General features: G+C 40.8%; 1 protein-coding gene across 1 annotated transcript in view; it reads right to left on the bottom strand.

The window, feature by feature from the left end:
* Nucleotides 1-20404, bottom strand: part of LOC127453824 (oxysterol-binding protein-related protein 3-like) — a 66679-nt gene extending 46275 nt beyond the window's left edge. Inside the window, exons 1-5 of the mRNA XM_051720524.1 lie at nt 20301-20404; nt 16131-17583; nt 15810-15936; nt 15661-15689; nt 15172-15306 (exon numbers count right to left, since the gene is read on the bottom strand). Coding sequence (XP_051576484.1) covers nt 15172-15306; nt 15661-15689; nt 15810-15906 — 261 coding nt within the window. The 5' untranslated portion in view covers nt 15907-15936; nt 16131-17583; nt 20301-20404. The remainder of the gene's footprint in view (nt 1-15171; nt 15307-15660; nt 15690-15809; nt 15937-16130; nt 17584-20300) is intronic.
* Nucleotides 20405-26347: the final 5943 nt, after the last annotated feature.

Below are 26347 nucleotides of genomic sequence, written 5' to 3'. Positions count from 1 at the left end.
ATCAGTTTAATGGGGGGAAATATTAACCGACTAGTAATTCCAGTGTTGACTAGCAGCATTAGAACCGTTTATTCGACTAGTCTCGCACATCCCAAGTTTTACCAATTAATCGGTGCGATAGTTTCTTTTTGGAACTATAGGTTATCAGCAAAAATCTAAATCTAAATCGGTTTAATGATTAATCGGTGCAATAGTTTCTTTTTGGAAATGACAAATAAGTTCAGTTAGGAAACTCTACATATAGGTCGAATAGGTGCACCTAGTCCTACGTACCCAATCTGAAGCTTTTCCCTTGTGTCAAAATATATAAAGCTTCTACTCATGTACCCTTCAAGTGGAATCGGAAATATTGTAATTATGAGTTCCGAGCACATGAATGACCCAGCGAAGTCAGAAGTTCAAGTGGGAAACTCGGAATTCTAGTTGATACCAGAGGTGCCGAGATAGGAGCAGTCCTAAACTTTCAACATGGCAGAGGAGAGTACAGTTTCTGTAGTGAATGACTACATTTTTCTAATACAGCTAATTGTCTAAATACAGCTTGCCCTTTTGGTCATACTTATTTATGTATATCAGCAACCATTCTATGCATGTTGTACATTTTTACACCGTGAAAATAGCTTGAATTTGAACAAAATTCTATTATCGTCAGCAAGCTAACTGAGTGATATGTATTATGCTGTCAAAATAAAAGTTCCTCAAGAAATATGAATGAATGAACCTGGCATTGTCCATGTTTCCAGTTCTTTCCGACAATAAAGCACGTGAACACGACATACTCGTAATTACAACTTCAGAAGTGGGAAGCAGGAAAATTCCGATGGCACATGAGGGCAGCATCAGCTCACGCAATACACTATACATGGCTACAGCAGCGCAGTATGTGTAGCGGTCTCATCCTGCGTGGTCTCGAACAGGATTCACATGCTGACTTTCTAGGTTCCAAGTCCAGAATCGTGAAGGATTATAGTAAATTGTTTGATTTTGTCTTCTAAGGAGTGTGACACCAGACTCTTAAGTCTCACCTAGCCTTCGGAGTGCATAGGGATACATCGGTTAATACCATCTTTACACCCAGGTGGCACAGAATGACTTTAAATCTGATCAGTGCAGGCATGAATGCATTTACACAGCAGTACAATGCCAACATTTTATGAGATAATATTTAAATTATGAATATAAAATGTGAATTATGAAGTTAACCTTGAAATATGAAAATAACTCATGAAATGGTTAAGCAATTGTTTAAGGCTGCTCTGATGCAGCATTTAATTTACACAGAACCAAAATTTACTCCTTGAAGCTGTGTTTTACACAGATTTGATGATGCACAGAGCAGGCTCACTCAGCTGTGTAAAGGCGCTTCAGACAATTTTCAGTGATAGTTCCTAATTCACAGTATAATGCTATGAATTCATGCATATCTGAGCTCGCTTAAATGTTTGAAATGGTTTCAAATAATATGACTAATCTGATTAGCCTACTACCTCCCCCAGTTTAAAGATGCAGCTCTTTTGGCAGGTTGGATATTCAGACTTAAGCGTCTACAGACTGGCCACTGAATCCCTTCTCTTTCCCTGGGTATAAATCTTCTGCGTTTTTAACTCTATACCATCATAATCGTGTGTCTTGTGGGGCGAGGAATGGCAAGACAAACTGATTTTCTTCTATGTGACGTTCAGCATTAGTCAATATTATTATAAAGGTCACTATTTTATTCCCTATATAAGTAGTAGTGTCGACTCAGTTGGACTGCATATTTAAATTTAATTTTTATCTACCAAATCAGGTTAATAATATTAAGATCACTGGCACCACCTAAATCTGCTATTCATGAATACTGCTGCCAAAATATGAGGACAGGGATGGCTAAATCCACACTCCTTATGACCTGCCTGAGCTATTCCTATTCTCTATGCTGGTTTTGTCTGTTCCCGAGTAAGCCTGCATCTGGCATTACTGAATGGGCTAAAGGAAAATTTCCCCAAAGGCAAAACTAAACGTTTAGCTCTCTCACTACTGTAACTGCGTAAGATGCACACCGGTCAAGGCCTGGTGTTTTTGATGATCACACAACAGCTCTAGGATTAGTTTTCTTCATAGCTGTATGTGTTTTAAGGTCTGGAGACTCCACATGTAAACTCTTTCATTCAGCCTTTTTTAGACCTCATACTAAGATTCCTGAATACTTTTAACGTGCTGTCTTCCTTTTAGCATTCATAAACGGACATGCCATGGTATATCAATTGTCATAGCCCGTACTAACACAGATTTTGTCCTCTCGCATGTCCAGATACCTGCGATCCTGGTACTCAACCTTGCCTCTGATCCTCTGTTCCTGCTGGCGACAGGAACCCATGACAAGTTTGTGGTTGTCCTCCAGCTAAGCAACCATGTTTTACCAAAGACTTGATCCAGAGGCATACACCAGCACTCCTCCAGGAGCGGCGCTGCAACTACTGCAGCACCCAAGGTTCTCTCGGCCACAAAGAAATGGGACGCTGGTCTTCACCAGCTTACGAACATTACATCATGCCCAGTCATCAAGACATTCTGAATGCTTAAAGCTATGAGTCTGACTCAGTCACTATACAATTGCTCAGGTGGTTGCTGGGGTGTCCTGTCGGCACGCATACTAGTCCAATGACATAACCCTGCCTTTAGGCAGGGCCCATTGCGCTCTTTAGAATTATAATAGTCTTCAGTTGCACGCATAGTCCGATTAGTCATTTAGTTTTAATCACCCTTGCACATAGTCATTCAGATCACTAGATAAACCCATCAGGAACACATAACCAACACACTCAGCTAGCTACACATGACTGAAATGCACCTCACTGCAGCTCACATGTCTGGCTGTCAGATCTGCTGTTGGAGGGGATTGTTTTTTTGTTGTTGTTGTTGTTGCTTGCACTGGCTTCACAGCAGCAGTATATTGACTATATCAAGCAGCAGCAGCAGCAGGCGTTAAGCAGATCAGTCGACAAGACCAAGCCTACTCCACTGTCTTAACACTCTTTTCCAATTATCTGTTGTCCAATGTCTGTGTTTCTTTGCCCACTCTAACATTTTCTTTTTGATTTTCTGTTTCAAAAGTGGCTTTTTCTTTGCAATTCTTCCCATAAGGCCTGAACCCCTGAGTCTTCTCTTTACTGTTGTACATGAAACTGGTGTTGAGTTGGTAGAATTCAATGAAGCTGTCAGCTGAGGATATATGAGGTGTCTATTTCTCAAACTAGAGACTCTGATGTACTTATCCTCTTGTTTAGTTGTACATCTGGCCTTCCACATCTCTTTCTGTCCTTGTTAGAGCCAGAAGTCCTTTGTCTTTGAAGACTGTAGTGCACATCTTTGTATGAAATCTTCAGTTTTTTTGGCAATTTCAAGCATTGTATAGCCATCATTCCTCAAAACAACGATTGACTGACGAGTGTCTAGAGAAAGCTGTTTCTTTTTTGCCATTTTTGTCCTAATATTGACCTTAAGACATGCCAGTCTATTGCATACTGAGGCAACTCAAAAACAAACACAATGTTAAGCTTAATTTAACAAACCAAATAGCTTTCAGCTGTGTTTGATATTATGGCAAGTGTTTTTTCTAGAACCAAATTAGCAATTTCGCATAATTACTCAAGGATAAGGTGTTGGAGTGATGGCTGCTGGAAATGGGTTCTGTCTAGATTTGATCAAAAATGACTTCTTTCAAATAGTGAAGGTGTTGTTTTTTACATCAGTAATGTGATGCCAATTTGATGAATTAAAGTACCAATTTCCTTCCGAAACAGCAAAATCTGTACATTATTCCAAACGTTTGGCTGCCAGTGTAGCTGTTGGAGGGCTTTATCTTGATGTTGGTACAGTAGCAGCAGCATGTCTCTTCTGTCTCAGCAGCATCATGTTTTCGTGCCAACAGCAGCAGCATACTGACTCATGTCAAGCAGCAGGAGCATGTGTAAAGCAGATCTAGTCCGCAAAGACTAAGCTTACTTCACTGTCATTATAATCACTAAAAATATTTAATCTATCTCAGAGAGTTGACCTAACTGAACTATCGGTTATCAATCTAAATCTAAATCTAAATTTAAAATAGCAGCCCCGTCAGCACACACATCATGATCAAATCTAGACAGGCCCCATTTCCAGCAGCCATAACTCCAACACCTTATCCTTGAGTAATCATGCTAAATTGCTAATTTGGTACTAGAAAATCACTTGCCATTATATCAAACACAGCTGAAAGCTATTTGGTTCATTAAATGAAGCTTAACATTTTGAGTTGTCACAGTATGCAATAGACTGGTTTGTCCTAAGGTCAATATTAGGTCAAAAATATCAAAAAAGAAACAGCTTTCTCTAGAAACTCATCAGTCAATCATTGTTTTGTGGAATGAAGGCTATACAATGCTTGAAGTTACCAAAAAACTGAAGACTTCATACAAAGGTGTACACTACAGTCTTCAAAGACAAAGGACAACTGACTCTAACAAGGACAGAAAGAGATGTGGAAGGCCAGATGTACAACTAAACAAGAGGATAAGTACATCAGAGTCTCTAGTTTGAGAAATAGACGCCTCACATGTCCTCAGCTGACAGCTTCATTGAATTCTAACCAATCAACACCAGTTTCATGTACAACAGTAAAGAGAAGACTCAGGGGTTCAGGCCTTATGGGAAGAAGTGCAAAGAAAAAGACACTTTTGAAACAGAAAAACAAAAAGAAAAGGTTAGAGTGGGCAAAGAAACACAGATAATTGGAAAAGAGTGTTATGGATCTTAACCACATTGAGCTTTTGTGTCAGCTAGACTGTAAGGTGTGTGAGAAGTCCCCGACAAGACAGCGACGTCTACGGCAAGTGCTACAGGAAGCGTGGGGTGAAATGTCACCTGAGTATCTGGACAAACTGACAGCTAGAATGCCAAGGATCTGCAAAGCTTTCATTGCTGCACATGGAGGATTTTTTGATGAGAAGTCTTTGAAGTAGTTTAAGATTGTTTCTTGTAGTAGATCATTTGTTTCAAATTGTAATAGTAATTTTTCACGTTATTAATGTCCTGACTATACATTGTGATCAGTTGAATGCCCCTTTGGTGAATAAAAGTGCCAATTTCTTTCCATAAGAGCAAAATTTGTACATTATTCCAAACTTTTGGCCACCAGTGAATATATATATATAAAATCTCGAGCACTCACATGAAATTAAGAATCAAGTCATATCAGTTACCTTTATAAAAGCTGTTTTATTCTACATGGAAAGGGTCCCCTCATGGGGGCTCCCATGATGAGATCACACGACCAGACAAATACTACTTGCTTAATCTCACTTTCACTCTTGGATTAAATTAATCACGGCTGACTGTGAATAGTGAATTTCTAAAATGGCATCTGTGACTGAAAGCTAATGATTTTTAATTGTGCTGCATCCACGCCACTAGGTGTCACTGCAAGTCCTAGAAGACACAAGCAAAAAGTTACTGAGTGTACCTTTAAAAGTCCTGCTTTATGTATCAAATCTAAATTTTTTCTGGTTATTATTGGGATTTTATTATAAATCGATTTTAAGAACTATCAGACAATAAATGGCTATTAGCATATTAGTTATCATATTGGCAAAATCCACTATCGGTCGACCTCTACACCTTTCTGTACAATGACTAGCAGGGCTGATAGACAGGGTTCATCATGTTTAAATGACTAAATTGTCCCAAGTAATTAACTGTTCTGAAAATAAGGGTTATCAAATGTGTTTTTCACACAAAAGGTGTTCAGAATATTGAGTGTTTCTAACTTCTGGCAAGAAATACCTATTGTTTAGTATTAGAGCTAGGTGGTATGGTTGTAGTACATATACGTACTAGGAGTGTAACGATCCATCGATCTGGATTGATGCAGCAATCAAATAACCAACAATGTGATGTCATTGATGCAACGTGTAAACATCGATGTCTATTTTTTTAAGATGCACCTTTATTTTGACACTTTAATGCCAGCCACGTCTGTACGCATTTCCGTCAGGCAATGCAGCAACCTTATGATATTCATCTCTCTTTATAAGCACTAAATTGGCTTCTCATGTGGGACACGGATGTGAGCGGATTGAATTAAGCCTGAAGTTGTGCTCTACTCTATCCGTGCACATGCATCAACAGGGTTTCCAATCGGGCTACCCTCGATATCGTGGCGCGTGTGACCCATTTGTATTGTACATGAGAAATTTCTATTTTAAAGCACTATGGAGCAATTCAACCAATTCAAATGGCTAGACAGACAGAGAAAAGAGAAAACACATGCCCTGCACCAACATCAATTCCAAGACTTTTCCATCTACAGATAAACACCCTTACTACATTTATCACAGTAAACTGTAACAGAATTTTTCAATACAACTGTGGAAGTTGTAGCCAAGAAAAAAACATGGGTAGCACATACTCTCCTGACGGAAACAAGTCGTGGGTATGTAAGTATTTTGGACTGAAATACTTGGGACTCTCTGTTGGAGAGATGACAAATTGTCACTGTAGTGTTTACCTCATTTCACAAGGTATGATTACATGCATGTGACTTTTTTATATTATTTATTTTCTGTATCTTTTTTTTCAACAGCTGAAGTGCCTTATTTTGTTGTGGACGTCCCAGTATGGATACTGGATTTGCACTTTTCAGAAATCTCAATAAAATATTCTAATTATATTTTGGTTGTTTTTGTGAGATAATAAATGTAACTGATTGTGTAAAATAGGCACATTATCACAGGCCCCTGAATCGGATCGATATCATTACACTGCTCGAACACACTCTCAGCAATTCACTGCATCAAGGATAACTTTCAAAGAGACATCTCTATGACCAAGGACAAAAAGCCAATTATGCATTAAGAACCACAAAGTGAGACTAAAGAACCTAACCGCACTTTCACAAGTGCTAAAATCAAAATGCAAACAACCTTCACAGTTATACTGAACTATGACTTTGGAATAGACCAGATGACCAACCAACCACTGCAAATTGCCACTTCTGCTCAATGTTCCTCATATTCAGGAGCGCGTGGCACCATGTGAGGGTCGGACGTGTAAACGGCGAGCTCTACACACTTTGCTAGTTTTTAATTATTTTTATGTTATAAACCGGTGAAATTCGATACACCCTGCTACATAACTGTTCTATGAAGTCAACGTGGCAAAGAATTCAAAATCCTTGGGCTCTGGAGATATTAAAAGACACTTATGTGCTCAAGCTGATACCTCTGACAGACCCGCAGACCAGGGACTCAGTTTGGACGGTGCGGAGGGAGAAATCCAGCGGCAACTGGCGAGCATGTCTGTGATGCTGACGAAGGTTGTAGTGGACCTGGAGGATCTTGCTGTAATACGTCGATCGATTACAGCGATGGAGGTGAAATTCTCTGAGTTGGTTACAAGATTGTCAGACGTTGAGAGGCGGATCGATTATCTGGAGTCATCGGAGAGGGAATTAGTTGCTAATCCGCTAGCGACCAAGACAGGCTTGGAATGCGTTTGGGAACAATCGGCGGAACAATGTCCGAACTGTTTGAATTCTCGAGTATGAAGAAGGTCGAGATATGGTGAAATTACTAGAGGAGCTCTTCCCGAGTCTGCTCAACATAACAGGCCATAAGCTAGAAATCGAGCAAGCTCACAGAGTCCCGGATCGCAGATCCACTGAGGAAGAGAGGCCCCGATCAATTCTGGCCAAATTTCTGAGATCATCCAATAAAGATCTTGTGTTACACGAGGCGAGAAGCAAAGGAAGGCTTTCTTGGAAAAACCACAGCATTTTCTTGTTCCCAGACTTTGCAAATTCGACAATAGAGAAACATGATCGATTCAAGGAATGCAAGAAACTCTTACATCACCAGAAGATCGCTTTTGCACTAATGTTTCTGGCCAAGCTGAGAACAGATACCAAGGATGGCCGCAAAGTATTTACATGCCCCCAGAAAGCATTTTCTTTCATAGAGACAATGGGGTGAGTGAGCCATTTGGTGATTTTCATGTGGCCCCCAAGTGAGCTTGTCTCGCTAAACATACACTTGACTGTCTGAGGAAGCTGGGCACCATTTTTGTTTCTTTTTTTGATGGCTCTGCCTAGCAGCTGGAGTTTGTTTTGTGTAGTAACACACCTTAAAAAAACTTTTGCATTGATGGAGGATAGCTTTTGTACTGATGTTCCCGGCCAAATTGAGAATGGATACTAAAGATGGCCACAGGGTATTTGCATGCCCACAGCAAGTGATGTCGTTCATAAAATTGATGGACTGAGGAAGTCATGGTGTGTTTCTCACGTGGACCCTAAGTGAACATGTCTCGCTGAACATACACTTAACCGTCCGAGGAAGCTGGGTGCCTGTTTTGTTTCTTTTTGTGCTGGTTCCGCCTAGTTTGTTTTGTGGAAAAACACTCCTTCGGGACAGTTGTGGATGAATCTGCTCATTCTTTGTGTTTATGCCTCCTATTGGCTGGAGTTTGTTTTGTGGAGTATTTTGTGCAGGCCGTTGGAAGGATTAGGACATCTGCTGCACTCATGAACAACAGGCTGAACATTTGTTTGACTGTCCGAGGAAACTGAACGGCCCTTTTTTTTCTCTTTATTTTTATTTTTTTGTGCTGGTTCCGCTAGAGGCTGGAGCTTGTTTTGTGGAGGAACACACCTTCGAGATATTTCTGTGAATGAATCTACATGTTCTTTGTGTTTATTCTGCCTATTGGCTGGAGTTTGTTTTACAGAGTATTTTCTGTTATGTAATTATGCCTCACAAAATTTGTATAGAAACACCGGACTTGAGCAATCCGATGGCAACGTTTTTGAGGGGACTCTCATAGGCGTACATGGACTGTTTGAGTTTAGAGGGATGTATGCCGGATGGCGCTGTCATGCATGGGTTCTGTCTGTTTGGTTCGGGGGGAAGTTCTTGATTGTTGCACTAATGGGGAATGTGGTCTTTATAATCTTGTTTTTGACACACAATACATTTTTTCTAATATGTCAAAATGTCAAATGTTAATATGAGTGCATTGTCTTTCTCCACGTGGAATGTAAATGGGTTGGGGCACCCCATAAAAAAGGAAGGTTATTTATTTTCTTAAGCGTAAGAAATATGATATAGTGTTTCTTCAAGGAATGCATCTTTCCCCACAGGAAGCTGAAAAATATGGGAAGATATGGGGTGGACATGTTTTCTTTAGTGCTGGCTCAAGTAAGAGCAGGGGAGTCATTACATTGATAAGTAAACATCTACAATTCAAATGTCTCAAATGGAGTAAAGATAAATTAGGAAGAGTCATTATTGTTTTAGCAGAAATTCAGGGGCAAAGGTTGATTTTGGCTAATATTTACGCACCTAGCGCTGATGATCAGAGCTTTTTTTATAGATCTTGAAGGGATGTTGCAAACCGTTGGCACCCCTCATGATATTATGTTGGGAGGAGACTTTAATCTATTGATGGACTCAGTCCTTGATCATAGTGAAGCAAAAGTGTGTAATCCCCCTAGAGCAACACTGACGCTTCTCAGGATGTGTAAAAATCTTGGTCTTGCAGATATTTGGAGACTTTTTAACCCATCTAGTACGGACTATAATTTTTTTCATCAGTCCATAAGATTTATTCTAGAATAGATTATTTTAATTTTTTTATATATATCTAAGTCCCTCATCTGTTGTTGACTGCTCAATTGGTTACATCTTAGTCTCAGATCACGCCCTGGTGAGTTTAAAGGTGTTGCCACATATGGAGAAAAAGAAATCATATAGTTGCCGCTTTATTGTATACCTTTTGCAAAATCCTGAATTACAACAAATGTTAAAGGCTGAAATCAATGTTTATATGGAGACCAACTGGTCCTCAGTATCTTCTGTGGGCATGGCTTGGGAGGCACTTAAGGCGGTTCTTAGGGGTCAGATCATACAGTATGCCTCATTCATCAAATTATCCAAAGCATGAGAACTCGTGGAGTTGGAAGGGAATATTAAAAGTGCCGAGGCAGAGCTGAAGCACCGAATGTCATCTGATGGCCTCAGAGAATTGACTCGATTGAAATACAGATATAATACTATTTTGTCACGGAAGGAGGAATTTTGGTTGTTTAGGGCAAGACAGTCATACTTTGAGTCAGGGACAAAGCAGGAAAACTTTTGGCTAGATATATAAAGCAGAGAGAGTCTTTTTCTACCATTCCCTCAGTGAAATCCGCTGATGGTGAAATATTTACCTCAGCCACTGATATTAATAATGCTTTTAAAGAGTCTTGATCTTTACAGTTCCACATCTTCATCTACTGATGAAGATATTAGAAACTTTGTGGAACCTTTAGAACTCCCTAAATTGACGACTGAGCAAAAAAATTCTCTTGATTCTGAGATAAACTTGGAGGAGCTTGACGAGGTCATTAAGGCCCTGCCTACAGGCAAGGTTCCGGGGCCAGATGGCTTTGCTGCTGAATTTTTTAGATCTCATGCTACAGAACTGGATCCACATTTGTTAGAAGTTTATACGAAATCATTAAAGAATGGAAAGCTTCCGCCAACCATGATGCAAGCCCGGATCAGTCTGATTCTTAAAAAGGACAAAGATCCAAGCGAGTGTAAGAGTCACCATCCAATTTCCCTGATCCAGCTAGACGTTAAAATATTGTCAAAAATTTTGGCTAATCGATTAAGTTATGACATCTCTTATACATATAGATCAGGTGAGGTTTATTCGGGGCCGCAGCTCTTCTGATAACATTAGGTGTTTCATCAATATCGTGTGGTCAGTAGCGAATAATCAGACTCCGGTCGCTGCCATCTCACTTCATGCCGAAAAGGGTTTTGATATGGTAGAATGGGATTATCTTTTTAAGATTTTGGAAATGTATGGGTTTGGGAGTACGTTTATTGGATGGATTAAGTTACTTTATAGACACCCTGTAGCGGCGGTACAAACAAATGGATTAATTTCAGATTATTTTACTCTGGATAGGGGCCCCCGGCAGTGTTGCCCTCTTTCCCCATTACTGTTCTGTCTTGCCCTGGAACCATTAGCAGCCGCGATAAGAAAGGAGGATGATTTTCCAGGGGTGATGGTGTGAGGTATGGCGCATAAGCTTTTTTCTTTATGCAGATGATATTTTATTATTTGTCTCCGACCCCACTAGATCTATGCCTTGCCTACACAGAATTATTAATTCATTTTCTAAGTTCTCAGGATACAAATGCAACTGGTCTAAATCCGAAGCTTTGGCTCTGACAGCATACTGTCCTGTTACGGCTTTCCAGCCGGGCGCCTTCCAATGGCCCAAACGGGGCATTAAGCATTTGGGGATTTTATTCCCAGCAAATTTGTCTGATTTAGTTAGTGTCAATTTTGACCCTTTAATAAAAAGATTTTCGAGCGATGTGGGCAGGTAGGCTTCATTACATTTATCGATGATTGGAAAGGTTAATGTTATTAAAATGAATTGTATTCCAAAATACAATTGTATGCTACAGTCCTTGCCTGTAGATGTCCCCCTCTCTTATTTCAAGCAATTCGATAGCATAGCGAAGTCCTTCATTTGGAATGGTAATTATCCCAGATTGCATTTTAATAAGTTACATAGGCCGATTGACAAAAGTGGGCTAGGCCTACCCAAGATTTTGTTTTATTACTATGCATTCAGTCTCAGACATTTGGCTCATTGGTCACTTCCACCTGAGAGAGACCCTCCCTGGTTTGTTATTGAACAGGCAGTTCTTGCCCCTATTTCGCCATTACAAAGCATCTCTATCATACTAATTGGAACAGTTAAGTTACATCCCGTTATTTCGCATTTACACTCAGTATGGACTAAAGTGTCCAGATTGTTTAAATTGGACACTTATTTAAATGTTGCCTCGAGCATATGGCAGAACCCAAGACTATGTATTGGCAAGTCCCCTTTCTGCTGGCCAGAGTGGATTGTGAGGGGGGTTGCTACACTCGGTGACCTATATGAAAGTGGAGTGTTGAGATCATTTGAAAACTTGGTCCAACATTTTGGGATCCCCAGACCTCAGTTTTATAGGTATTTACAATTGCGCCACCTGCTTTGTACTATTTTTGGGAGTAGCACACACCCCCCTGAGGTGGCAGATGCTTTGGGAGAGGTGATTGCGGCTTTTGGAAAAGGTCATGAGGCAACAGTGTACTACTCCCTGTTAATTCAGAGTATGGGGGATGGAGCTTTAACTTCTATTAAGAAATTATTTGATTTGAATTTGGTATTGGAGGATGGAGTGTGGACTAAGATTCTGAAAAATGTCAAGTTGGCATCTAGGGATGCAAGGGTTCGCCTTATGCAATTTAAGATTTTACAAAGATTTTTTTGGACCCCCTCTACATTATATAGGCTTGGTCTTAAAGACACACCCACATGCTGGTGATGCCAATCACAAGTTGGAGACATAACCCATGTTTTTTGGGGATGCGTTAAGATCCAAGATTTTTGGTTAAAGATTCAGAATTGTTTGCATGACGTTCTGGGCACTCGGGTTTTGCTTTGCCCCAGACTTTGCATTTTGGATGATGGGGAATTTATAAATTCGGGCGACAAACATATAAAAACTTAGGTTCTGACTGGCGTGATGATCGGTAGACAAGTTATTTTAAGGGGATGGAAGTCAGACGGAGCGCCACCATTTCCGGAGTGGTGTGAGGAGATGGGGAGGGTGGCGGCTTATGAGAGGATGATAGATAGAAGGCTGGGGCAGGAGGACTTATTTTTCAGGAAGTGAGGTAGGTATTTGGCAGTTTTGGAGGACTCTAGGGGAAGGGATGAGGAGGAAGATGATTAGTTTAATTATGTATATTTATTATATATTTTATTTTTTATTTATTTTTATTTTCTTATTTTATTGTTTGTGTGTGTGTATTATTTTATGTGACAACAGGGGTGTTTTTTGGGGTAGGGTGGGGTTGGTGTTTGGGTAGGGATGTTAATGAGTGTTAAAAGTTAAATGTTGATTCGGTGTGTACATGTTGTGTTTTTCTCTGTTGTGCTTTCTCTTTGAATCAATAAAAAATGTTAATTACAAAAAAAAGAAATAAACATGAGCATGAGAGAGAACAAAAAGCACAGCACACGAGAACAATCTGACAAACACAACTCACACAAAGGGCTGCTTATAATGGGGAAAGGAGATAGTGTGCACGTGTCACGTTAATCAGGCTGCGGCTGGTAATAAGCGTTGCTGAGCAACGCCGGCATGCAATTAACACCCGCAACAACATCTCTCCTCCGGACCGTAACCTTCCCAGTCCACGAAATACTGGAACCCCATCTACGAGATGCGGCGGTGGAGGAACGGGAATGGGCGGATTTACCGGACAGTAAAAACAGGCTTAATTTTAGAGATGTGGATATTGGGGTGGACCCTCCTGTACGCTGGAGGCAATTTTAGACGGACTGTTACCGGGCTAAGGATCTTGGTAATAGGGAATGTGCCAATACATTTGGGAGTGAGTTTATTGGAGATGGAACGCAAAGGAATATCCTTAGAAGAAAGCCACACTTTTTGACCTACTACGTAGACCCGAGGCTTAGACTGGTGGCGATCGGCTTGGGCCTTAGTGCGGCGTCCCACCTGGATGAGAGTCTGTCTGGCTCTCTTCCAGGTGTGACGGCACCTCTGGATGAACATATGGGCAGAGGGGACCGCAACTTCGGGTTCCAGTGCTGGAAATAGGGGTGGCTGGTAACCTAAACTAGTCTGAAACTGAGATAGGCCCGTGGATGAAACTGGCAAAAAGTTGTGTGCGTACTCCACCCATGCAAGTTGCTGACTCCAAGAATAGGGGTTGTGGGAAGCCAAAACAAAGTTATCTCCAGGTCCTGATTCGCTCGCTCAGCCTGCCCATTGCTCTGAGGATGGAACCCAGAGGTAAGACTGACAGTAGCCCCCAGTAATCTACAAAACTCCTTCCAAAATTTGGAAACAAATTGGGGCCCCCTGTCAGAGACCACGTCTGTCGGTAGGCCATGAATTTGAAAGACGTGGTCAACGACAGCAGTCGCTGTCTAGCAGAAGGTAATTTGGGTAGAGGAATGAAATGTGCTGCCTTCGAGAACTGGTCCACTACGGTCAAGACGACTGTAAATCCCTGGGAGAGAGGGAGGGCAGTAACAAAATTGAGGGCAATATGGGACCAGGGTCTCGAAGACACCGACAGTGGCTGAAGAAGTCCCACTGGGGGCAAACTGGAAGTCTTAGAACAAACACAGACCGAACAGGCGACCACGAACTGACGAACATCACGGGACATGCATGACCACCAAAATCTCTGTCTGACCAGAGCCATGGTGCGCCCAACTCCAGGGTGACAGGCTACTTTGGAGGAATGACACCAACAGATAACATCTGGATGGACAGACTCTGGCACAAACAAACGGCCCGGTAGGGTTTTAAGCAGTGGCCTTACCTCTTGTAAGGCCGTGCGGACCTTTGACTCAATCTCCCAGGACACTGCCGCCACCACCAACTTGGTAGGGACGATAGGTTCCGGAGAGATTGGTCCCTCGGAATGATCAAAAATACGAGACAAGGCGTCTGGTTTGATGTTTTTGGAACCAGGACGATAAGAGATGGAAAAATTAAAGCGCCCGAATTAAAGAGCCCACCGAGCTTGCCTGGAGTTCAGACGTTTGGCAGAGTGAATGTACTCAAGATTTTTATGATCGGCCCAGACAATGAAAGGTACCCCAGACCCCTCTAACCAATGGCGCCACTCCTCCAAGGCTAACTTGATAGCCAGCAACTCACGATTACAAGTGTCATAATTTCGTTCAGCAGGGGACAAACGATGGGAGAAAAAGGCCCATGGATGCATCTTGTCATCGGAGGGACTCCGTTAGGAGAGTACCGCACCTACCCCCACATCTGACGCATCTACCTCCACAACAAACTGACGAGATGGGTCGGGGTAACGAGAATGGAGGCCGAAACAAAGTGGCCCTTGAGTTTGGAGAAGGCCAGGTCAGCCTCCTTGGACCAGCGAAACTCAGGTCTTGGTGGAGGTAAGGTCCATCAGAGGCACGGCTAGTTGGCTGTAATTGCGAATATAACGGCGGTAAAAATTGGCGAAACCCAAGAATCTTTGCAGGACCTTGCAAGAATACGGGGTTGGCCAATCTACCACAGCCTTAATCTTAGCTGGGTCTACCTGAATCCCCTCCAGTGACACGATGAATCCCAGAAAGGTTACCGATCGAGCGTGGAACTCGCACTTCTTGGCCTTGACAAAAAGCCCATTCTCTAGCAGCCGTTGGAGCACTCGTCTGACGTGCTGAACATGTTCCTGGAGAGAATGAGAAAAAAATCAGAATGTCATCCAGGTAGACAAAAATGAACTGATCAATCATATCTCTCAGCACGTCATTGACTAATGCCTGGAAGACTGTGGGGTCGTTGGCTAAGCCGAAATGCATCACCAGATACTCAAAGTGCCCCCTAGGGGTGTTAAAAGCAGTCTCCCACTCATCGCCCTCTCTGATGCGGACCAGATGATAAGCATTGCAAGGTCCAATTTCGTGAAAAAGTTCGTACTCCACAGACCCTCGAAGGCTGATGACATCAACGGCAAAGGGTAGGTGTTCTTACTGGTGATGTCATTCAGTCTCCGACAGTCAATACAGGGCCGAAGGGAACCAACCTTCTTTTCCACGAGAAAGAACCCCGCACCTGCTGGCGAAGAAAAGGGTCGAATGATCTTGGCTGCCAGAGAATCATAAATGTATTTGTCCATGGCCTCCCTTACAGGAGCCAAGAGCGAGTATAAACCACACTTGGGGGGAAACATACCTGATTTAAGCTCAATAGCATAATCATAGGGACGATGAGGAGGAAGAGATGCAGCCCGAGACTTACTGAACACCCCTCTCAGGTTGTAGTACTCCATGGGAACTCTGGAAACATCCACCGGTTCATCCTGCAACACAGAACAAGAAACAGGGGAAGGCGCAGACAAAAGACAAGAAGCATGACAGAAAGTACTCCAAGCCAAAATCGTGCTGCCAGACCAGCTAATGTGAGGATTGTGTGTGGATAACCATTAATGTCCTAGGACAACTGGGGTGAGTGGAGAGTCAATGATGTAAAATGAGGTGAGTTCAGAATGATTACCGGAGACAATGAGGTTTCAGGTGGTGGTGCAGTGAGTTATTTCCGTAAGTTGAGTGTTGCATAGAGTATTGACCGGAATCTTGACATTGAGTGTAGATGTGGGGATCTTGAGAGCCTTGACCAGAGAAGCGTCAGTGAGGTTGGCTTCAGCACCGGAGTCGACTAGGGCTTGACAGGAGTGTTGAAGAGAACCCCACTGCAGTCGTACCGGGAGGAGAGTGGAAGATGAAGATTTCTGTAGAAATGAACTACCCACCAGTAACCTCTGAACTACTGAGGGGCTCTCTCTTTTACAGGACAGGAACATGCTTGATGACCTGGAGATCCACAGTAGAGACACAGACCTTGTGTGCGTCGGCGGTTCTTCTCCTCCCGGGACAACCGAGCTCTGCCCACCTGCATGGGTTCTCCCTCTGATGACTGGCTGACCGCAACCTGACTCAAAACTCCCCTGTGGATCCTAGACGCGAGCGATACTGAAGACATGTGTCCACTCGAATAGCAAGATCAACCAGTTCATCTAAATCCTTGGGTAGATCCAGAGCATAGATCTCGTCCTCGATGCGGTCAGCCAACCCATGCAGGAATAAGTCCCACTGCGCCTCCTCGTTCCAGTTGCAACTAGCTGTAAGCATCCGAAACTCGATGGAATACTCTGATACTGATAGCGTTCCTTGGTGAAGTTCGGCTAAAGCATGTGCTGCCTCTCTGCCATGCGCTGCACGATCTAAGACCTTCCGGAGTTCATCAGCGGAGGGCTGGAATGAGGCGCAACATGGATGTTTCTGTTCCCACACTGCCGTTCCCCACAGACATGCCCGACCAGTCAGCAGTGAAATAACATAAGCCACCTTGGATTGCTCAGTGGGAAATGCAGACAGCTACAAGGAAAGTCAGAGATAAAGCCAGAGAGCACTGAGATAAAAAAGCTCTGCAAAAGTTAGGCTCACCTGAATAGGATGCTGGAGGGTTAATCAGAGGTTCAGATTGTAAAGCAGTGGGTGGTGCTGACTCCGGCGGGGGCGGCAATGGTGGTGTGGGCACAGGGGACTCATCTTGAGACAACAGTCGCTGGACGAGGGAGGAGAGCTCGGTGAATTGCGCTGCCAAAGCTTCGATTGCTCACCCGGTGGATCTCGCAACCTCCTCTTGCTGAGCGAGACGGGAATCCTGATGAGTGAGGAACTGCTGGATTTCGGCGAGTCCTGCTGGGTCCATGATAATGCTCGGATCGTTATGTCAGGATAAATAGAGGACCCAGATGCAGGTAACAGTTCAAATTATATTTAATGAATAATTGAGTGGTAAACACAGCAGGCGAAAAACAGCAACAGAAGTCCAATGGCGAAGATGATGATGATGACGATGAAGCTTGGCAGGCAATGACTGCAGTGAGGTGGGATGATGAAGGCAGAGAAGACCAAATGCAGAGAGTACTGAGAGAGATATTAGACTGGAGCATAGGAAAACAGGTAAAGGTAAATCCAACTAAAAAACAAGAAATAAACATGAGCATGAGAGAGAACAAAAAGCACAGCACACGAGAACGATCCTGGTAATAAGGCCGCGTAATTAATGCCACACCTGCAACAACACGAGCGAAGACACACATAACAAACCGGGGCTGAATCCTCCCATGACAGTCTCATTCTTTAATAAATGCATACAAGCTGTGTATTTTTGAGCGCAGAAAAATTTTCACAACCGTTGAGTACATAAATTTCTTTCCTTCGTTCTAATGTTGCTGAAGCCGGATTATTCTAAATGAGGAGCACTTCCCCACAGTAATTTGCATAAAGCATGCACAAGCAATGTCCATATAAGGGTTTCCTGCACAACCTCTCATGTACAGTGATTCATCACTTTCTGCAAAAACTTTTCCTTAAAGATGTGAAATTGGCTGCATCTTTGTGCATTTTAATCTCAGATCGAGCTATAATGCACATAATTTTAGGTCCTCTTAAAGAAGTACAACTTATTGTAGGGTCACTTAGTTGTTCATTTTTCTAAAAATAATATATATATATATATATATATATATATATATATATATATATATATATATATATATATATATATATATATAAACATTTAATCTTATTCCATTGCATGTTTTAAATGCTGTGGGAGGCTGTGATTTTGCGTAAGTGTGGTTTTTAGTTGGTTTTGAATTTTAGCTTATATTTAGAATACATTTAAGTGCGAACATATTAATAAATCCTGAGTAGCAGTTCCAGATCCATATCCCTATTTGTAAGAAGCGGGCACCTGATCACTGGATGGGATTTCTGCAGTAGTCAAACACTATACTTCATAATGCTGCTGGTAATGACAATAACATCTGCCATCCGAACTGTGAAACATACGTATCTCATTTTAGGAGGAGTAATGAGCTTTATAATGCTTCCCAATGATGAGATTAGAGATTAGAGTCCCATAATCAGGCCAGCCTGTTCATCTAAGGAGAAGGACGCCAACCCACCCTCCAGAGCTCAGAGGATACCAACAAACACACATGCAGGTGTACAAACAGTACAGACACAGACAGATGGCACTTTCCACAAATGTAGTGTGCCATGGTCCCATGACATTTTAAAAAGCATTAGAGGCACAAAACCGATTTTTTTGGTAGTGAAATCTATTAAATAAATAAACTATCATTGAACATAATATGAACTTATATTAACTTAAAATAATATTAACTTTTCGTAGAATTAAAAGTAGCTAGTTTAAAACACATTAAATGTCTGTACAAACATTGGACCATTTCTGGAGCATGGTGGGAAGAGAGGTAAATAATATAATTCTGGTTTATTTTTTATTTTATTTGATACATTTTGTCTGTTTATTTAAAGTATGTTTATTTGATGTTTCTTGCTAAAACAAAAAAATCAAGGTTTTACACTGTATTCAGATATGTCCCAAATTTTGGTAACAGCGAGTTGCAAAAATTGCAAACCTCATATTAAAAAATTTTAATTGGCTTTGACATCCTGACAATCAACATTTTCTAAAGGTTAAGCAGCTCCTTTGACTGACCATTTGTTGAAAAAGAAAAACGTTTTAGACCCTATGCAGTACCTTATTTGTGGAAAATTCCAGATATACAGTATTATGTTTATACACAAAAGAAACAGACTTGCATAAAACAAGAATGATTAAAGAAATATTTGTATCCTTAATTTCAAGATAATATTTATGTTCTTTACAGGACATAAATATTAGCAACAGGCCACTTCTGCAGTTGAGATTAGAGAAATTATGATTCATATGGCAATAATCATTTCACATTACAACAGGAAGTGTTTAAGGATGGCAATAAATGAATACAAAATAAAAAATGAAGGACTTTATTTATCTGGAGCTTAAGGCTCATTTCATAGGCCTGTGATATTATTTTTTCCCCACACTGTCATCACAGAGAAGAGAGATTAATCCTGTGTTTCAGCAGAGTGGGTAATGGGACTGATGAAGATAAAGCAAACAGGAGTAGCTAAGACAATTTTGGTTTAAGTCCAAAAACTATTTGTCTAGTCCACTGATATCATTCATAAAGACCATTTTTCATCTTCCTTGGAAAAAATTGCAAAGAAACTCAATTTGAGGAATAAACATTTATATGTTAAAGGTTCCGCTGTGATTAATGTCAGTAATATGGCTTAATTTTGTTCGAAACTTTTTTGTATTGTATGAAATGTATTAAGGAAAGTTAATTGAAACTTGTCACCCTGAGAACTGTGAATTATAAACAGAACATGAGGTTCTACAACAGTCACATATCTGCTATATTTAAACCTGTACTAATATTTAGGTAGTTGACGAATCACTTGTTTTTTTAATCAACATCAATAAAATGTATATGAATGTATAAAGGAAAGTGTATATCTGAGGTCACAATTTCTTAAAAAAAAAAAAAACAATTCTTTAGTAAACATCATTAATGATCAGACAAAAAACATGACTAACCCTTACAAATTAACCTTAATCAACTTAAAAGTCAGGTAAATCATATTAAATTATATTTTTTACTTGAATAAAACCAGTTAATTTACAGTAGATGTTACTACTGTACATGAAGTACATTTTTAAGGTTACCTGACCTACAGTTTTACAGTGCAATATTTCGCAGACAAATTAGGTGATTAACTGTCAAATCAAACAGACACTCACCTGTCTGCTTTCATGTTTGGAGGAGGAACTACTATTGCTGTGAGATGGAGAGGAGATCTTCTGGGACATGGTGGAAGTTTTCTCTTCTGAGCTCATCTCCTCTCAGTAAGAAGAAAAAAGGTGAGGAAAAAAAGGAGGAGGAGAGGAACAGAGGGAGTAGCTCAGCAGTTGTAGGTCTCCATTTGCTTCTTCTTCCAAAGCTTGGACACTGGGTTCGACCCTGTAGATAGATGATGATAGAATGAGTGGATCGATCATGAGGGGAAACCTCAACATGATGTCAGGCTTTCATCTGTACAGGTAATGAACACCACTCACAAACCAGAGGATAGAGGAGAGGGCCCACTCAAGACCAGTGTGAATCATGGACATACTATATTTGTCCATCCCCAAGATCATCCCCCACTCAGTCAGCATCTCAGAATTATGAATGCAGAAGTGTGGGGGCTTCATACAGTATATAGCAGTAACAGACTGCAGTCATCACCACAGACCTCCTTCTCTCTTTCTTATGATTGGTTGCTCGAGCATTTCAAGGGTCTTCTAGGTGGTTGCTTTCGGCTCAAGTGAAAAGAGCCCACCCCAAGGTCCCTATGATGTTCTGGTCCCTAGATATCACGACCAGGTAAAAATTGAAAGTCTGATTGAACACCACTCCCTAAAATATCATGTCATAATTTTATTTTAATAATTATTATTAATTTTCCCTGCCTGAATTTTAATGAATTTTACTACAGCTGTCAAAATTAACATGTTAACGCATTCCATTATCTACAGTATATATATATATATATATATATATATATATATATATATATATATATATATTTTAAACACATTTAACATATTTATTACGTTTGCCATTACACTCTAACTGTTTCATTCTGTTTTGTGTGAAAAAATCATCAGAATGTTATCTCAGACTTAACAATTAAATTAAATCAGAATTAAATTATGTGATTAATCTCAGTCAAATATTTGAATCGACTGACACTGACAGCTGTAAATGTTAGTAATGTTTCTGGTGCCATGTATTACATTTTTCATAAAAAATATGCAAAAAAAAAAAAAGATTTGCATGAAATTAGCAACAGCTCTGTTTGCTGTGCTCCTGTGCTCACACACCGGCTGTGGGTTTGCTGTAATATCAAATCATTTTTAACTTGATTTTATGAATCTGAGTTTCATTTATAGCACAGACCTCATCAGAGTAGTGTAGTAGTACCATCTAAGATTTCCTTTCTTGTCTCATCCTGTCCATGCTGCTCTGTCTTTATCTGAACTTGGTTCTCTCAGGAATGGAGAGCAAAATGCAAATGCTCTCTCTCTTTGTCTTTGGGTTTGTTTGAAGTCATGTGTAACGGCAGCACTATATAAATAACTGCATAACAACACCTGTGCCTAGCTCTCTGTTTGTTTATAGGGGGTGAGGGGATTTTGGTGCACTCAGTACGTTTTTAGCTGGCTCTTACTTGTCCCAATAGTTCCAGTGGTTTTGGACTTTATACTGACACCTACTGTCATGGATGATCAAAGTTTGTTTACTAACTGCTGCCGCTTCACACTGAAGATGTTTTTGTTCTGTTTTGTTACTTTTAGTTTGTGTTTTTCTCTGTCTTATACTACGTATAATAGACTCTTGGATTCAATCCAAATTAATTTTCATGCGTTGTTGTGCACTGGACTGTGACTGGACTGCTGCGACCCGTGAGGTCTCTAGTGTCATGTGTTCTCACTTGGCGCTTGATGACGCACCTACGCCACAGTTCATCCATGATCTGCGCCATGAGAGCTGCAGGTCATAGCGGTTTATTTCATCACTCCAGCAGGGACCATTTTTTTTATCTTTCTACTTGCACAGATTCTGTTTGGAGTGTCTGGTGGATCACACTCCTGCTGATCAATACAGTACCATCACTCTTGAAATAGTAAGATATATCTGTCCTAAATTCTTTACCTCAACACATTATTTTAAGGCTCTCGTATTAAATCCATGAGTCCTTTTTTGCATGAAGGAAGACCTTTAAGATTCAGTGTTTCTTCATTCTATCATCTCTACAGAAATACTGTGGAGTGGGCGGGAGTCTCCTACTCTGTGTGCGTGTATTATTAACACTGTGTGTATGAACCCCATTGACCAAGAACATCTGACATTACACAAACGCTTTGCGCTCACTTTTAAAATCCTCGTTTAAATTTACTGAGGAGTTTGCCGCGAACTTCCACAGACAGTGCGTGCATCACAGCACTTCTGAAGCGGTTAATCTTCAAGTGCTCATCAGGAGCTGCTCTGAGTACAGTCCATGGTGCGCCTCAGTGAGACAGTCGGAACTTGATTAAGACACAAACATGTTCATGGCATTTATATATTTGTTTAAAATGAACTTATTTGGACAGTAAAATGCGATTGGAAATTGAAGTGCACAATAATCACGGTTATCTCAAATAATCGTCGTTAGGTCAAATAACCATGATTTAGACACTTCTTTAATAATTGCGACTTTTGCTTAGTTGTTGTTTATATTGTGTATGTTGTGATACTGTTTAGTTTGCTTGTTTTGTTTACATTTACTTTTATGTTTGAGCATTGGCTAAAAGCAATATGTAATGTAAACATGTTACTATTATTGCCATTAGTAGTGACAGTAACTCGGTCAATTGCATGACACAGGTTTTTATGTGTTTTTAACATGGTAGCGCCCAAGAGAGTGTGACCCGCTCAATGTAAAATTAAACAGCATTTATAGAGCTACTGATATAACAGTCTTCATTTAATAATCTAAGTGTGCATCATTGTAAACATATTTCTAAAAGTGCTATTCATGTCTTTATGTGTAATACTTTTTAATCAGCAAAAACTTACTGAGTGCACCTTTAAAGAACAGGACTGACAAGGAATCCTTAATATTACTTATTACAAAATGGTTAGTTCTGGTCATCGATACTGATTGGTCGATAAAGCAGGCTAAATTACACAATATCCTAACAGCTATGATACAAACACCAGTTCATCAGCTTCTGGTCCTAACAACTGCCTTTATCCACATGTATATCCACAATATTGCATGGCAATTCTTGTACTGTATTGCTTAAAGATATTCCTAACAAATTGCTACAACTTAAGAGTTTTTAAAAGTATGATATATTAAAAATATCTTGTGCAAAATGTGTGTATAAGATATTGTCTATACAGTATCTAAATTGTTTATTTATGATTTGTGGGTCTTGAATACAGTATGTGCAAGTCTTTTTTGATAGATTTTTCATTTTCCTATTTCAACAGATTTGAGCCTGCCTGTGGATGGGATGATTCAATAAAGGTATATTAAAATTCATATCCCTGGCTGTCTCTCTCTTGCTGTCCTTTATTATGAGCAGCAGCACAGGTCACAATGTGGGACACAGAAATGCTGCAAGGTTAATTAGATTAGGAATTCTGCACCCCAACCAACCCTTCATTTCCCTCCACCGGTGGAGGTCACTAGAAACATACATCCTTACTAGCAAATCTCTCTCTTTCTCTAGCTCTCTCTCGGCAAATTCCTCCCACTTCTTTCAGGAAAATTATACTTTAGCAGTAGATGTATTAGGGTTGGGGAAAATTTTATTTCTGACACACACGCATAAAAATTATGACACACACACACACACACAAACACACACACACACACACACACATACACACACACAAAAGTAGCGCTTTACTTTCCATAAAAAAATAAAAAAAATAAAAAACGTTTTAATTAATTAAGTTATTTAAGTTACTTAACAAATTAAGTTGTTATTCTAACAAGTTACTTTTAAAAGTAACGTTACCCAACACTGCTTGTAACTAAACTTTTGTTTCCTGATGGACTGATAAAAATGTTCTGTGTGCTTCTACTCTGAGTTTGCATCAAACCAGCCAATCAGATTAACATTCATTAGATTGACTAAGTGTTTTCCAGTTTTGTGTGCAATATACATTTGACAGTTAGTGATTGACTGTGAGCGGTTAAGATGAGGTGTAAAAAGGGTCTGTTACACAAATGTTGTTTAAGCACCTTAAACTAGCAGTGGGCAGATTACAAGCAGTGTTGATAGATGCAGTTTTACACTTTACACCTTTACTGTGTGATATTATGACCTTAAAACACCACGACAGTCATCTGTCATGTGATTTCATGTGAAGAAACACCGCTGCACTTAAGTTTCACCTTCTTTAATGGAGTTTGTGTCAGTTTCTTTTCATCTGAGATGAGTGGCATCCATCAGCGTGAGGTCGATTGTATGAATACCTCTAAAAGCAAAAGCTCAACTGTGACTTCCTGAACCACTTACTGAGCAGTGGAGGACACAGATACGGCTAATTACTGTCTCGGTGTGTGGTCTCTTTAAGTAGCTGTGGCAACTGGTTTGTTCCGGTAAACAGAGTCCTGGTTGTGAGTAAACGGCTCTCCACCATCGTTGCATATCTTACCTCACCCCGCGTCACTACAGAAGCCAACAGAGAGCAGCTGCGTCTGTCTGCTACACTTATCATTTATTCATTCACTTTCCACTGATCACACTTGCAGGCATTCATGTACACACACATACTGTATGAGTTACACAATCCTACACAATTCGGTTTTTAGGATCCCGCCCATGTAAAAGATGGTTGAAAGCTGAAAGTCTGGAGGTGTTTTGTCAGATTTTGTCAGTTTGCAATGTTAACCATTACCAATCTATGTCCCGTTTTTAGATTTGTATGATATCTTTTAGCAGTTACAACTGTTTGTAACTGCATTACTGTTGTGAATCTGCAGCACTTTGCTTTCACAATGAATGCAAACCACTCTGAGAGCGCTAAAAACAGCTTATCACCACAGAACATGTCACCTGTTCACACAGAGAGCACACACAGAGCATGCATTCATTGAATTAAATCGCATATATTAATTAAATGCAATTATGTTATAAACCAACTTCAAGCATGTGAATGACCATATACATCAGTCACCAAAGACCATTTTTGACCCAGGAAAAACCCTGCTCATACATATACACATACAAATGCACATGCATACATACGTATGTATATGTAGCCATACACAGACATAAATGTACATATGCTGCAGACTTTCCCCTGTACATGTACACACACAGACTTATTACATATGGGCAACCATGTAAACACACCCAACAAAGACCAGCCAAAGTGCAAACATACACTATATTGCCAAAAGTATTCGCTCATCTGCCTATAGACGCATATGAACTTAAGTGACATCCCATTCTTAATCCATAGGGTTTAATATGACGTCGGCCCACCCTTTGCAGCTATAACAGCTTCAACTCTTCTGGGAAGGCTTTCCACAAGGTTTAGGAGTGTGTTTATGGGAATTTTTGACCATTCTTCCAGAAGCGCATTTGTGAGGTCAGACACTGATGTTGGACGAGAAGGCCTGGCTCACAGTCTTCGCTCTAATTCATCCCAAAGGTGCTCTATTGGGTTGAGGTCAGGACTCTGTGCAGGCCAGTCAAGTTCTTCCACACCAAACTCGCTCATCCATGTCTTTATGGACCTTGCTTTGTGCACTGGTGCGCAGTCATGTTGGAACAGGAAGGGGCCATCCCCAAACTGTTCCCACAAAGTTGGGAGCAAGGAATTGTCCAAAATCTCTTGGTATGCTGAAGCATTCAGAGTTCCTTTCACTGGAACTAAGGGGCCAAGCCCAGCTCCTGAAAAATAACCCCACACCATAATCCCCCCTCCACCAAACTTCACAGTTGGCACAATGCAGTCAGACAAGTACCGTTCTCCTGGCAACCGCCAAACCCAGACTCGTCCATCAGATTGCCAGATGGAGAAGCGTGATTCGTCACTCCAGAGAACGCGTCTCCACTGCTCTAGAGTCCAGTGGCGGCATGCTTTATACCACTGCATCCAACGCTTTGCATTGCACTTGGTGATGTATGGCTTGGATGCAGCTGCTCGGCCATGGAAACCCATTCCATGAAGCTCTCTACGCACTGTTCTTGAGCTAATCTGAAGGCCACATGAACTTTGGAGGTCTGTAGCGATT

Source organism: Myxocyprinus asiaticus, chromosome 16 (assembly GCF_019703515.2).
Source record: "Myxocyprinus asiaticus isolate MX2 ecotype Aquarium Trade chromosome 16, UBuf_Myxa_2, whole genome shotgun sequence".
Lineage (NCBI taxonomy): Eukaryota > Metazoa > Chordata > Actinopteri > Cypriniformes > Catostomidae > Myxocyprinus > Myxocyprinus asiaticus.
The sequence above is the reverse complement of the archived record's forward strand: the minus strand, read 5'-3'. Positions and strand labels throughout refer to the sequence as shown.